The sequence below is a fragment of the Oryctolagus cuniculus genome, chromosome 7 (genome assembly GCF_051225735.1).
Source record: "Oryctolagus cuniculus isolate XC-2025 breed Fujian yellow rabbit chromosome 7, ASM5122573v1, whole genome shotgun sequence".
Classification (NCBI taxonomy): Eukaryota; Metazoa; Chordata; class Mammalia; order Lagomorpha; family Leporidae; genus Oryctolagus; species Oryctolagus cuniculus.
The window spans coordinates 51,863,131-51,877,244 of NC_142873.1; the positions used below are offsets into that span (position 1 = coordinate 51,863,131).

The window sequence follows — 14,114 nt, forward strand, 5'->3', positions numbered from 1 at the left end:
GCCCTTAAAACTCCTAAGTAGCACCTGGCATTGTGGCACAGCAGATTAAGGCACTGCCTGCAAGGCCAGCATCCCATATGGGTGCCAGCTTGAGTCCCAGCTGCTCCACTTCTGATCCAGTTCCCTGCTACTGCACCTGAGAAAAAACAGCAGCAGATGGCCCTAGTGATTGAGCCCCTTCACCTATGTGGAAGACTCTGATGAATCTCCTGGCTCCTGGCTTCAGCCTGGCCTGGCCCCAGCTGTTGCAGTCATTTGGGGAGTGAATCAGCAGACGGAAGATATCTCTTCCCTCCTCTCTCTTGCTCCTTTTCACTGTAACACTGCTTTTCAAACAAATCAATCTTTAAAAAAAATTCTAAGTAGTCTAACTAAACACAAGCCATATCTTGTGCTTACTGTCCTCAGATGATGATGATTCGCCCCAAAACTACAAGAGAAAGACAGTGTCTTCTGACATTGGTGTAAAGAAATGAGAGCATCATCCTTTTAAAAACCAGGTGTGTACTTGTTTTGACTTTCAAGCCTGACAAAAAGATCTGGCTATAAGTGAAACATGCCCCAACTTGGAACAGCCTAGCCTAAGCTTCTCCGACTTTACAGTGGTGTCTTTCAAAGTAGAGCACTGGTCTGCAGATTGAGGTTCTTTCTAGTCCTGCTGTTTCTCTGTTGTATGATTTTAGCCAAAGTACTTAATATCTATTGACCAATCACATCAATTCCAAAATGAAGAGTAGAGATACAGTTAAGCCAAAAGTGAAAAAGAATAGTGTCTAGATCATTATTACAGTTTCCTATATAGTTGACTTATAAGTTTTCTCACTCTAGGTTTCTCATTTTGATTTGGGTCTTTATAACAGGTCCATCACAAACAGCATAGCTAGTGAACTGTAGCTGCACTGCCATAATTATGAAACAAAAGGTTTGCTTCTATTATAAAATCTTCTTCTCTAGATTTGAAAGACATATTCAATATAAATGAAAGGTCAGGGGCAAATGGATTGTGTTTTAAGTAAGTTTTGAATACAACTGCCATTTAGTCTTTGCAGTCTGCAAAATTTTTCTTTAAGTGGATAAATGTGTAGCGGCAACTCTCTGTTACCTTGATCAGCATCTAATACCAGCCTGACACTTGGAATTAAATTAGAGAAACAAAATTGGATACTTTGAGACTTGAGGGCTGATTATACTACTAGAGCTAAGAGTGGATTTAAACTCTTCCCTTATCCCATTTAAATCTAACTAGGTATAAACTCTCCATTACTGAGGAACAGAGGTGTGTCTGCAGAGGTGGAGGCTCCCCTTGATGTTCTTGGACAAGGAAACCTAATCCTTTCTTCTGACACAGATGGTTGCAATAGAAACCGTTCCCCAACTGCCAGTCTGGTTTTAATCTGTCATTTCTAGCAAGAGGATTTGCAAGCAATGTGAAGGAGAGAGCAAAATTACCAGAGCTTAGTATAAAATAAAAGTGTTGATGAGAAATCAAACTTTAAGCAAGCATTCAAAATTGTGAGCATGAACATATGCAGACATATGGTGATGCTAAAAGTACAGTACTATAAAATTTTTCATTTTAAGTATACTAAAGACTATTTTTAATATGACATTTTAATCTCACTCTATTAAGGTTTGTCAACTCATCCAAATGATAGCAGGGGTAAAATACTGTCATTAAACACAGTGGTGCTTCATACATTTATTTATTTTCATTTTATTTAAAAGGGAGAGATAAAAAGCGAATCTCTTTCACCCACCGGTTCATTCCCCAAACACCTACAATAGCCCAGAGTAGGCCAAATAGCAGAGCTTCATTTGAACAATACTATTGGAAAATGAGGTATTCCATAGGTGAATTTTCCGTAACCAACTGACCACTGCATAATGCAAACTTACAAAACATTTTATGGAAAAATTCAAAAGTGTATTATAGCCAGCACCGCGGCTCACTAGGCTAATCCTCCGCCTTGTGGTGCCGGCACACCGGGTTCTAGTCCCGGTCAGGGCACCGGATTCTGTCCTGGTTGCCCCTCTTCCAGGCCAGCGCTCTGCTGTGGCCAGGGAGTGCAGTGGAGGATGGCCCAAGTACTTGGGCCCTGCACCCCATGGGAGACCAGGATAAGCACCTGGCTCCTGCCATCAGATCAGCGCGGTGCGCTGGCCGTGGCGGCCATTGGCGGGTAAACCAACGGCAAAGGAAGACCTTTCTCTCTGTCTCTCTCTCACTCTGCCTGTCAAAAAAAAAAAAAAAAAGTGTATTATAGATTTTCTTTGAAGATACACTGAATAACATATAATCTTTCCTTGAAGTCTTAGTAATTATTATTAAAAGCACTTATTAAAATAAGCTAGATAGCTCACCACTGTTTCTATTAGAAGATGGTGAGCTTTGGGGTCACACCATTCCCAACACCAGAATACTACTATGAAAATGTGTGAAAGTACACAGAACCGACTCACTTATAATAGGTCTTTTCTGCCTTCAATCTTCCTTCTGGCTGTTGGAAGTCATCAATCTCTGACAATTAGTTGTAGAATTTGTTAAATTCATATTTGTGGGGCCAGTGCTGTGACGCAGTGGGTTAACGCCCGGGCCTGAAGTGCCGGCATCCCATATAGGCACCGGTTCTAGTTCCGGCTGCTCTTCTTCCAACCCAGCTCTCTGCTATGGCCTGGGAAAGCAGTGGAGGATGGCCCAAGTCCTTGGGCCCCTGGGCCTGCGTGGGAGACCCAGGGGAAGCTCCTGGCTCCTGGCTTCGGATCGGCACAGCTCTGGCCGTTGCGGCCATCTGGGGAGTGAACCATCGGATGGAAGACCCCTCTCTCTCTCTGCCTCTCCTCTCTCTGTGTAACTCTTGACTTTCAAATAAATAAATAAATCTTTTAAAAATTCATATTTCCATTTAAAATGTGTGACTTATTTGCATAAGGCACTACTTTAGGGGCTGGAGGAACTGTAAGACTTAAGAAATACCATATAGTCGTCATCCAGGAAGCAACCAAGCTATCTTGAGTGACAACTGACAGGCACCAGATCACCACCACAGCAATGAAACACAATTTATTACTTCACTGAAGTCTTGAAGTTTGTAAATAATTTTCTTTATAAAATTAAGGTACTGAAGTGATCAAATCTGGGTTCTGATATACTTGTTTTAGTGGGAATATGTCTCAGAAATGTCTCCCCCCCCCAAAAAAAAATACCACCAGTGGAATATGTCTCAGCAGATAAGACTAAGAATTATTGTTTGAAGAAAAGTGGATGCATCCTTTGACAGCTCTTGGTGCTGTTTGGTTGCTAGGTTTTATTTTGCAATCTGAATGGCTGCAGAGGCCAGAAGTTTAACCTTGCTAATTTCTACAGTCATAAAATCTAATTAATACAACTGCAAAAAAATGCTGCATTGCAATGCTTTAGGTATGAGTGCCAAACGTTTAAGGCATTTATAAAACTGCATTTCACAATGTGTACTTCTTATCACTTTCCCTCGCAAGATCTCTTTCCTGAATTCAGTACTAACACATTCTTTAGATTCTCTTACAACTCTCAGTTATTTTTGAAAACTTCCATCATCTGAAGTTTTTATGTTACACACCCTATCTGGTGGCCCTAAAGATTCCCTTGGTTTCAAAGACCACATTTTGCAGTTCAAACCTCTCTCCTGAGGTCCAGACCCATGTATCTATCTAATGGGCATCACATTTGCAAATACTGCAAGCACTTCAAATTTTAACCAACAAAACCAAAACGATCTGTTTTACTGAAGAATAAAACTTGATTTCTTTAAGAGTTTTTTCCTTCATCGCTAGAATTCCTCATCTGATCGCTTCTAAATTAAACCGATTATGCTTGAATTTCACCAGTACGCTGTACATTTATGAGATTTTTACAGTATGGTTTCAAGTTTCATCTTACCCTGCTAGATTTCAGCTCCTTAACTGAGAAGGCGTCTCTCACACAACTTACCTCCTACATATACCTTGTAACTTCCAATATTAGCTCAATAGATCAATGCAACAAAACACATACAGGAATTCTGACACACCTCTTCCAGTTATATATTTACTGAAAGACAATCTGTCTGGAAGTCTTGTAGGTGCACTAAGAGAAGCAGAGCTGAATCAACCCTTCTTAATATTTCAATCCAGGACACAACACGATTTCTTTCACAAAGTATCTGCTTCCCGAAGCCTTCCCGGACCGGGCTGAAGCACCACACTCCATCGCCCTTCCCTCTCCGCCTCCAAACTTGGGGGATTGCTTCTACAGCGCCAAAAACAGTGCGCATCCTCTATTCATCTGCTGTCTCACTGGCCCGAACACCTCCTTCATGAAGGGCATGCACATTCCCCTGTCTGCATTTAGGGCCTGGCTCCTGGTGGGGGTCAACAAAGTTTGCATACTGAATGAATTATGAGTCCTCAGGTGTCTTCATAAGACTCACGCCCTCTAAAAGGTCGCACTCTGAGAAAAACTCCTTTAAAGCTGCCTCTAGATGGCTAGGCCGGCTCAACCTACTCGACTTTCTTCGCCGTCTAAAATCTGCTACACACATTCACGACACAGAACCCCCTCACACCTGTGGTAAGACTCCAAGGAAAACTTAAGCCAGGCTCCACCCCATTCCTGACCCCACCTGCTCCGCAGACAACTTTCTCCAGCACTTGCGTGCCCTGAGGGTATGCGCACGAGCATGCGCAGCAACCAAAAAGTGCTCGGGATTCTGACTGGCTCGCTGAGCAAACGTCATTCGGGAAAAGACCGCTCCGCCCTTCTCAAGATGGCGCTGCACTCAATGCGGAAGGCCCGCGGGTGCTGGAGCTTCATCCGGGCACTTCATAAAGGACCCGCAGCTGCTTCCGTTCCCCAGGTAACAGAAGCCGGCCCTTTCCCGCTGGTTTCCCATCCCGCGAGGTCCTTCTCATCTGCTTTCTCTCCGTCCACTTATTTCTCTCTTCCTGCTTCCTCGGAAGGCAGAGCCATTTCTTTCCCAAGAGCATGTCGCCTAGGACTGCTCTCTTACTCGGGGAGTGGCGACGTTGCGTGGCTACGTGATGGCGTGACGCTCTGCTAGCGGAGCGCGACACCGCCGCTGTTGCTAGGCAACGCAGGAAGCCAGACTCGGCTCGGGTGACGTGGGCAGTGACCGGAGACTAGATAATTCCGGGACTGTTCTTAGGGTCCCATTGCTGTTTTTATCTTGCTTCCCCTAACAGCGGGCCAGCGGACCTGTTAGGAATTGGGCCATTTAGGTCGGTACCTCTCCCTGGCATTGCGGTACTTGACCGAACGTCAGCGCGTCTTCCACTCTGGTTTTTCCTCTTTGAGCGGATTAGTTTGGCTAAGGGTGTCCGCTTGCCCTGAACTTGACGTTTGCTTACAGCACGACCCGTCAGTATTTGCACTTTTACCTTCGTGCCCAGAAACGGTGACGAGGGTGGGGAGGACCCTGTCGCTCATTTAAGTGTGTTCTCGGGGATAACTTATTTGACGTACATTATCTAGAGATATTTTCTGGGAACTAGAAACTTGAGGCCTGATGGTTATTGGGTAATTTCTCGGCATCCTTGCCTATTCGTTGCTATAATGCGTGGGTTTGAGGGTGTCTTGTAACTGGTGTACTGGAAAGAGCACCAGACTGATGGTTAAGAAGCTGAGCGTCAAGGGCTGCACCTGCCACGAGCTAGCTGTGTAACATGAAAAGTCACAATCGCTGGACCGTTTCTTTTCCTTCAAGCTTTGGAAAATCTGTGCCTCTGTGATTATGGGGCCCAAATATGATAGTGCTGTGATTATGGAAATCAAGATTTAAGTTCAGCTTAGTTTTCTGAACGTCCCACGAATTACTTCATATTCTGAACTTCTGTTTTCTCCATTGGTGTGAGCCTCACAAGATTCTTGTGAGGGTCAAGAACATACTGCAGCAGAGAATTCTTTTTCGAGATACAACTATTCAGTATTATTTTAATCAGGTGGTGATGTTAGCTAAGAGTTGATTTTAAAATCTACCAACTACTTCTTTCCTTGAAGTTTGAGGGTTTCATTGTGCACAGCCTGAATTAGTTGATTATGTATAGCTAATAGGATATTGAAGCTTATGCTAAGAAACTTAATCTTAGACCCAAACTTTCCCTCATTCCAAACTATAGGATGTCATGGGAATAAAGAATCAAAAAGAAAAAAAGAAGAAAAATTGAAACCCACTAGTAATTGCCCAGGAAAGTTTAGGGCACTAAATCTTTAAAGATGCTGAAGAAAACATTTCTTAAGCCTCTACTGTTGTTTTGGTGGTATTTATTATTTAGTGGTATAATATTAATCAAGTATTAATCTAGATCGTTTCAAGGTGTAGAGTTTCCAGAGCAGATTAGTATTTCCTAACCTTTAATTTAGCTTTGAGTAGAATACGGAATAAAATGTTAAAGTATTTTTAAGTCTAAATCTACATACAATTTAAGTCATTAAAAATGTGGTTTGGGTAGGTGTTTGGCCTAGCTGTTAAGACCTCCCATATCCCATATCAAGAGTGCTTAGGTTAGAGTCTTGCTTCCACTCCCAATTCCAGCTTCTTGCTAATGTGCGCTCTGGAGGGCAGCAGGTAATGGCTTAGGTAGTTGGGTCCCTGACACATACGTGGGAGACCTGAATTGAGTTCCTTGCTTTGATCTAGCCCAGCCTGCCCATTTCAGGCATCAGGAGAGTGAACCAACAAATGGGAGGCTCCGTCTCTCTCTCAAATTTTTAAAAAGCCTTTCAAAAATATTATGTGAAAGATTAATGTCTTTTGAAAGACCAGTTGAGGAAATATAAAAAAAATTATATTTATGGTGTGGTTATAATTTTGTTTACATAGAGATAGTTTTATAAATAGGTATACAGAAAAAGACCAGAAGGAAACCATTCTTAATTATTTGTTTTGGTTTGGTCTTCCTAAATAGTGGATTAAAAGTGATTTTTCTTTAAGCATTCTCTATTTTTCACATGTTCTAAATTGAAGTTATATCACTTTCATAACCATAAAAAGTTTTGAAAGCATAAATCTCTATAGAAATCTTCAGTCATTAATACTGTTTGTGATATTTTAAGTTTCTGAAAGAGATACTTGTCCCACAGTGCTGTTATTAAAATGGTCTTAGAAAAGGACTACTAAAAATTTATGGCTCCTTTTCCTGTGTGTATCTTCTTTTTCTCTTGAAAAGCTTTCTTTGAAGTCAAAGGGATTTTGTGAACAGATGTAGAAATATGTGAAGGAAGAATTGGATTCTTAAACCAGATGCATTAGACGTTTTTATGACATCTCATAACCTTTGTAGAAAACAAAAATTATTTTGCAAGAGCGTGGTATAGTTGAAAGAAATGTATATTTATCATATGAATGATATTATCAAAAACCCAGAAATGGCAAGTTCCTTGTTATTAGTTTTGGCTGTGCAGACTTACTCCCTGAGGTCAGAGACAGAGGTATCTCCTGCCACGCCAGTGTTCTGTTAGAAGCTGTGACTGATGGAGTGTTGTGATTCCTAACTTATTTTAATGTTGTTGGGATTTATTTTTAAAAAATCATGGATAAAAAGCTTGGCATTGGCAATCTTTAGTTATAGCAAATCCAGGCTTTTCCCTCTCAATGGTAGATGTAAACTCAAGTTAAAAATTAAAAAACAGAGAGAAAACAGGAATAACAGTGTATCATGCCATATTCATTATGGTATACCTACAATTTGTATGAAAATGGTTTATTTTGCCAGGTGTTGCCTGACAGAAAACTGTTGAAATGTGACAAGAGGAATGAACATCTGATGTTATGTTTAAATGCTGATGGTATTAGATAAATTTCCGCCTGTCATCATTGGCCAAACACAGAGTCCATACTTCTTTAAGCACTAATTCATGATTGTGTTATGCAAGCAGTGAAATATTAATGGTTAGTAGATTTTTACAAGAATATTTATAATCATTCAGTTGAAATATAAAAACGTCTGCATTTTATTGCAGTTGAACAGCCTGCTTCATTATTCGCTGTCCCCAGCCTAGATCTGACCAGAATTAACACACTGTTCCTGCTGTTCACGATCATTCAGTCTGACTCTTAGATGCAGGAATCATGCCCGCAAAAAGCAAGCATTGTCTTAAATGTATTAAATGTTTGATTTTTATTCTCTTGTATTCTCACAGCAACTTTTTTTTTGAAAGAGCAACTTTCATTTCAAAATATTTTTATTTACAAAGTTGCAAAATATTTACAGAGAATTCCTGTATACGCTTCACCAACCTTTGCCTTGAATAATCATAATGATCAAAATCATGCAACTTAACACTGATACAGTACTGTTAACGAAGTTAGCTATAGATCTGGTTCACGTTTCACCAGCTTTGTCATTAGTCCTTTCGCTGGTCCAGGATCAAATCCAGGACTATACACTGCATTCAGTTGTCATTTCTCCTCCAATCTGTGACAACCCCTCTCTTCCATGACTTTGCCCATTTTGAACCATCCTGGTCAGTTACATCTCTCACATGGATAGTTAGAGTGACATCATGCATTTGAGCAAGAAAACCACAGAAGAGGTGTTCCTAACAGGGCTTTATGGCAAGTATTAGCACATATTTTTAACAGGAGGACATAGGCTTTAGATAATGATTTTCCCACAGTTAAATAGTGGTGAAATTAGGATTGTAAAATTTACTGCATTTGGCAATTAGTAAGAGATTTGTTTTTGTGCAAAAAAAAAAATGAAATCCATACATTGTTTTTCTTAATATGCATTTTCTTTTTTAAACATTTATTTATTTATTTATTTATTATAAAAGAGATACAGAGAGAAAGAGAGAGAGAGAGATTGAGAGATCTATCTTCCTTCCACTTGTTTGCTCCCAGATGACTACAACAGCCAGGGCTGGGCCAGGCCGAAAGCGTGAGCCAAGAGCTTCATCTGGATGTCCCAAGTTGATGGCAGGGCCCCAAACTCTTGGGCCACCTTCCATTGTTTCCCCAGGCCACCAACAGGGAGCTAGACCAGAAGTGGAGCATCTGGGTCTCAAACGGCACCCTTATGAGATGCTGACATTTTAGGTGGCAGCTTTATGCACTAGCCATAATACCTGTCCCCATATTGCACATTTTCTGTGAACTTTTTGAAGACCCCGCGTGTTGGAGTCATCAGCATTGCATGTTTTCAGGACCTGCCGTGGTCATCCAGGAATTTTGCTAATCCATCACTGTTTCCTTTTGAGCAGACAATGTCACTTACTGTGCTTTTCCTAAATAATAAATACACGGATACCTTGGAGATATTACAAGTTTGATTGCAACCACCATGATTAAGCAAATAATCACAATAAAGTAAGTCACACAAATTTTTTTTGTTTCCCAGTGCATATCAGTTATATTTACACTACACTGTAATCTGTGAAACATGTCATAGCATTATATCTAAAAACAACAGAGTTCATTTCTTAATTTAAAAATACTTTATTGAGGTGTGGGCATTTGACCTAGCAGTTAAAACATCTGTGTCTCATGTAAGAGTGCCTGGGTTTGATAACTGGCTGTACGCCTGACTCCATCTTCCTGTGAATGTAGGCCCTAGGAAGCAGCAGGTGATGGCTCAAGTAACTGAGCTCCTGAAACCCACATGGGAGACTGTATTAGTTCCTGGCTCCTGGCTTCATTCCAGCCCAGTGCTGGTCATTGCAGGCATTTGGCTGGGAGCTCTCTGGCTGGCTGGCTGTCTTTGTCTCTCTGACTCTCAAATAATAAATAAAAATTTTTAAATGTGGTTTATTACTAATAAAAATACTAATGATCATCTGAGCCTTCAGTGAGTCACGATCTTTTTGCTGGGGAGGTGTCTCAGCTTGGTGTTAATGGCTGCTGACTGATCAGGATGGTGGTTACTGAAGGCCGGGGTGGCTATGATGATTTCTTAAAGTATGAAAACGGTGAAGTGTGTGTATTAATAGGCTCCTCGTTTCGTGAAGGAGTTCTCTGTAGATTGACAGGATTTTACCCACAAAATTGGAATCATTCCTCTCAAACCCTGCCACTGTCTTCTCACCTGAGCTAATGGGATATTCTGCATCCTTTGTAGTCATTTCGTGATGTTCACAGCATCTTTACCGGGGGTAGATTTCATCTTAGGAAACCACTTTCTTGGCTCATCTGTATGAAGCAACTCGTCATCCGTTAAGATTTTTCTTGTGAGACTGCAGCAGTGCAGCCACATTGTTGGGCTCTGTTTCCGAAGCTGGGTCCCTTGCTGTTTCCACCACATCTGCAGTTACTTTCTCTACTCGAGTCTTAAACCCCTTGAATTCATACAGGGGTTGGAATCCGTTCTTCTAAACCCCCATTAATGTTGATATTTTTACCTCTGCCCATGAACTACAAATGTTCTTAATGGTGAATCTTTTCCAAAAGTTTTAAATGTGCCCAGATTCATCAGAGGAATCACTATGGCAGCTGTAACCTTAGAAACATATTTCTTACATAATAAGACTTGAGTCACAAAATTAGTTTTTGATCCTTGGCTGCAGAATAAATGTTGTGCTAGAAAGCATGAAAACAATACTAATCTCATGGCCCACCTCCATCAGAGCTCTTGGATGACTAGGTGCATTGTCAGTGAGCAGTAATATTTGGAAAGGAAACTTTTTTTTCTGAGCAGTAGGTCTCAACAGTGGGCTTAAAGTATACGGTGAACCATTTTGTAGACAGATGTGCTGTCATCCAGGCTTTGTCGTTCCATTTACAGAGCACGAGGTAGATTTAGCAGAACTCTTAACGGCCCTAGGATTTTTGGAATGGTCAATGAGCATTGGCTTCAACCTAGAGTCACCAGCTGCATGAGCTCCTGACGAGAGAGTCAGCCCATCCTTGGAAGTGCTGGAGCCAGGCCTTGACTTTCCTCTTGCTCTGAAAGTCGTAGATGACATCTTCCAGTGGAAGACCTGTTTTACCTACACTGAAAATCTGTTGTTTAGTTCTGGATAACTTGCTGCAGCTTTTACATCAGCACTTGCTGCTTCACCTTGCACATTCATGTTAGTGGGATGACTTCTTTTCTTAAACCTCCTGAACCAACGTCTGCTAGCTCCAAGCTTTTCTTCTGCAGCTTCCTCATCTTTCTCAGCCTTCAGAGAATTGAAAAGAGTTAGGGGCTTACTCTGGATTAGGCCTTGTCTTACAGGAATGTTGTGGCTGGTTTGATCTTCTATCCAGGCTACTAAAGTTTCTCCGTATCAGCAATAAAACTGTTTCACTTTCTTATTATTTATATATTCACTAGGCTAGTGCTTTTTATTTCTTTGAAGAACTTTTGCTTTGCACCCACTACCTGGAGCAAGAGGCGTAGCTTTCAAACCTATCTTGACTTTTGACGTGTATTCCCCACTAATCTTAATCATTTCTAGTTTTAAGATGAGAGGCATACAACTCTTTTTTTCACTTGAACACTTACATGCCATTGTGGGATTATTAGTTGGCCTAATTTCAATACTGTTGAATAAGGGAATAGGGAGGTCCTAGGAAGCCGGAGAGGGAATACTGGTTGTTGGGGTGGTCAGAACACACACAGCATTTGTCAATTGACTTCATTGTCTTATACAGGCACAGTTTATGGCACCCCAAAATAATTACAGTAGTAGCATTAAAAAACACTGGTCACAGATCACCATGGCAGACAATACTGATGAAAAAGTCTGAACTGGTGCAAGAATTAATAAAATGTGACATAGAGTAACAAAATGAGCACAGGCTTTTGGAAAAAATGGTGCTTATAGATTTGCTTGAGGCAATGTTGTCAGAAACCTTTGTTTTGTAAAAAATGCAGTGTTTGTTAGAGTAGAAGCCACAGCCAGGAAATGCTGAAGACAGTGATGCTGCTGACCCCCAAATTCCTTATTATTGTATTTTTTGTATGACTGTGAGTTATAGAAGAACTTCCTGCAGAAGTTTACAAGTGTTTTTTGTGTCTATCCATATGTCTCAGAAAAGGAACTAGCATTTAGGTATTGGCTGCTCTTTGCTAAAGCCAGATTCTCCATACTATGCATACTTTTGATTACTTCTAATGAGAATCTTGTAGGGGTCAATGTTGTGGTGCAACAGATTAAGCCGCCACCTGCAGTGCTGGAATCCTATATGGTGCTCTGCTTCTGATCCAGCTCACTGCTAATGTGCCTGGGAAACCAGCAGAGGATGGGCTAGAACCTTGGACCCCTGCACCCACATGGGAAACCCAGAGAGGGATCCTGGCTCCTGGTTTCCACCTGCTACAACCCCAGTCATTGTGGCCATCTGGGGAGTGAACCAGAGGATATAAAAGAGAAACCATTTTTATAAAAGAGAAAGCTAAGGCTTAGAGAGGTTAAATGATTTTTTTTTTTTCAAGTCATGGGGCTAATAAATAACAGTGCCAGGATTCAAACATAGTCTTGCCTGAGCTTTTCCCACTTAATAATTTAATTGTCTCTTATCAAGTAAAGTTCTACATGAATCTCTGTTAGACAAGAAAGATAAAAGCAGGGCTTCTCTGATGTGAGAATTAGAGGACTATGTATAGCCCTACTTATTTGATTTTCTTCTCTTCTGCATCCCAACCCCACCCTACCCCTAACACATGCACACACAGGCACATGTGTGTGCACGTGTGCATATACATAACAACCACAGCCCCAGGGTCCCGAGATGGTGCCAAACAATCTTAGATTTCTTAAAATGGGGTTTAAAAAATACTGCAGTTTCCTTAAATATACAAGTGAGTTTGTTGATCAGGACCATGTATGAAAGATGAATTACTTTAGGGACCTGCTCTGTCAGTGAGTGGTTTGGGGGTATTACTTTGGTATGTATATACTTTATTTATTTATTTATTTATTTTTGACAGGCAGAGTGGACAGTGAGAGAAAGAGACAGAGAGAAAGGTCTTCCTTTTGCCGTTGGTTCACCCTCCAATGGCCGCCGCGGCCAGTATGCGGCGGCCAGCGCACCGCACTGATCCGATGGCAGGAGCCAGGTGCTTCTCCTGGTCTCCCATGGGGTGCAAGGCCCAAGCACTTGGGCCATCCTCCACTGCACTTCCCTGGCCACAGCAGAGAGCTGGCCTGGAAGAGGGGCAACCGGGACAGAATCCGGCACCCTGACCGGGACTAGAACCCGGTGTGCCGGTGCCGCAGGCAGAGGATTAGCCTATTGAGCTGGGGCGCTGGCCCTGTATATACTTTATAACTAAGATTTAATAATGTTTGTTCTACTTATCCTGAGCTACATGAGCACATGAGGTATGGCGATCAACAGTTTTCATTCTTCTTTTCTCAAAGCTTCCTTCTGTGTCAGATGCTGATCTTTGAGCACAAAGATGATGCTGCGACTTTAGTCTCAGTGTCTGAGTAACCTGGCTTTTGTTCTTCCTACCAAGAACACTTACTCCAGTTCAGCTTTTTATTCTGTTCTACCACCACCTCTGAGTAGTTCAGGAATTTTTCCTCTAAAGACTGTAACATGAGGTCTAAGTCTTCCTCCTGGAATTCCACAGGAGAATTGCACTCTTTTTAAGATAGAAGCTGCCCTGGCACAGTGTGAGACCCTAGATGCGGAGAGAGCATTTATAAGCCACAGAGATGCTGCACTGATTGCAGCTTGACTTAATTTAACTTGGCTCAGGCATTTACAATCTCCTCTCTATTTCTTCGGAATACCCTGTCTTTTAGGCTCAGTTGGAATTGGGGAGGGGCTTAACCCTTTTTCTTACCTTCATTGCTTACTGTGGGGGATGGAGGTCATTGCCTTGCCCTGTCACCTGGGTTCTGTTCATCCTCAGTCATTTTAAATTGATCTATAGTTCGCTCCCTCTGTCTTCTGGGGACACAAGATTTCTTGTTTCTTTCTTACTACCTCTCCATGTCCAGTTGAACTTACTTCTGGTTGGTTAAGGAGCTGCCTTGTTGACTTCCTGCCCCTTATCCAAAAAACCAGTCAAGACAATCTGGTTTCCAACCCACAGGGATTCACAAGACTTCTACTTCCATGTCTGTTGCTTTCTCTGCTGGGAAATCAACCAGGGAGTAGGCCTGTACCCACATGCAGTGAAGTACAGTGAAGACAGAGCCCTGAATG

The 14,114-nt window shown here is 41.7% G+C and overlaps 1 protein-coding gene across 2 annotated transcripts in view; it reads left to right on the forward strand.

Annotated features, from left to right (window-relative positions):
• The first annotated feature begins 4,568 nt into the window (after nt 1–4,568).
• The window catches only part of WARS2 (tryptophanyl tRNA synthetase 2, mitochondrial), a 92,434-nt gene continuing 82,888 nt past the window's right edge, over nt 4,569–14,114 (forward strand). The window contains exon 1 of one of the 2 annotated variants that reach the window (XM_089300100.1): nt 4,569–4,871. In XM_089300100.1, the coding sequence (XP_089156226.1) occupies nt 4,683–4,871 (189 nt within the window). In that variant the 5' untranslated portion in view covers nt 4,569–4,682. The remainder of the gene's footprint in view (nt 4,872–14,114) is intronic. The other variant, XM_002715691.6, reaches the window with a different exon arrangement.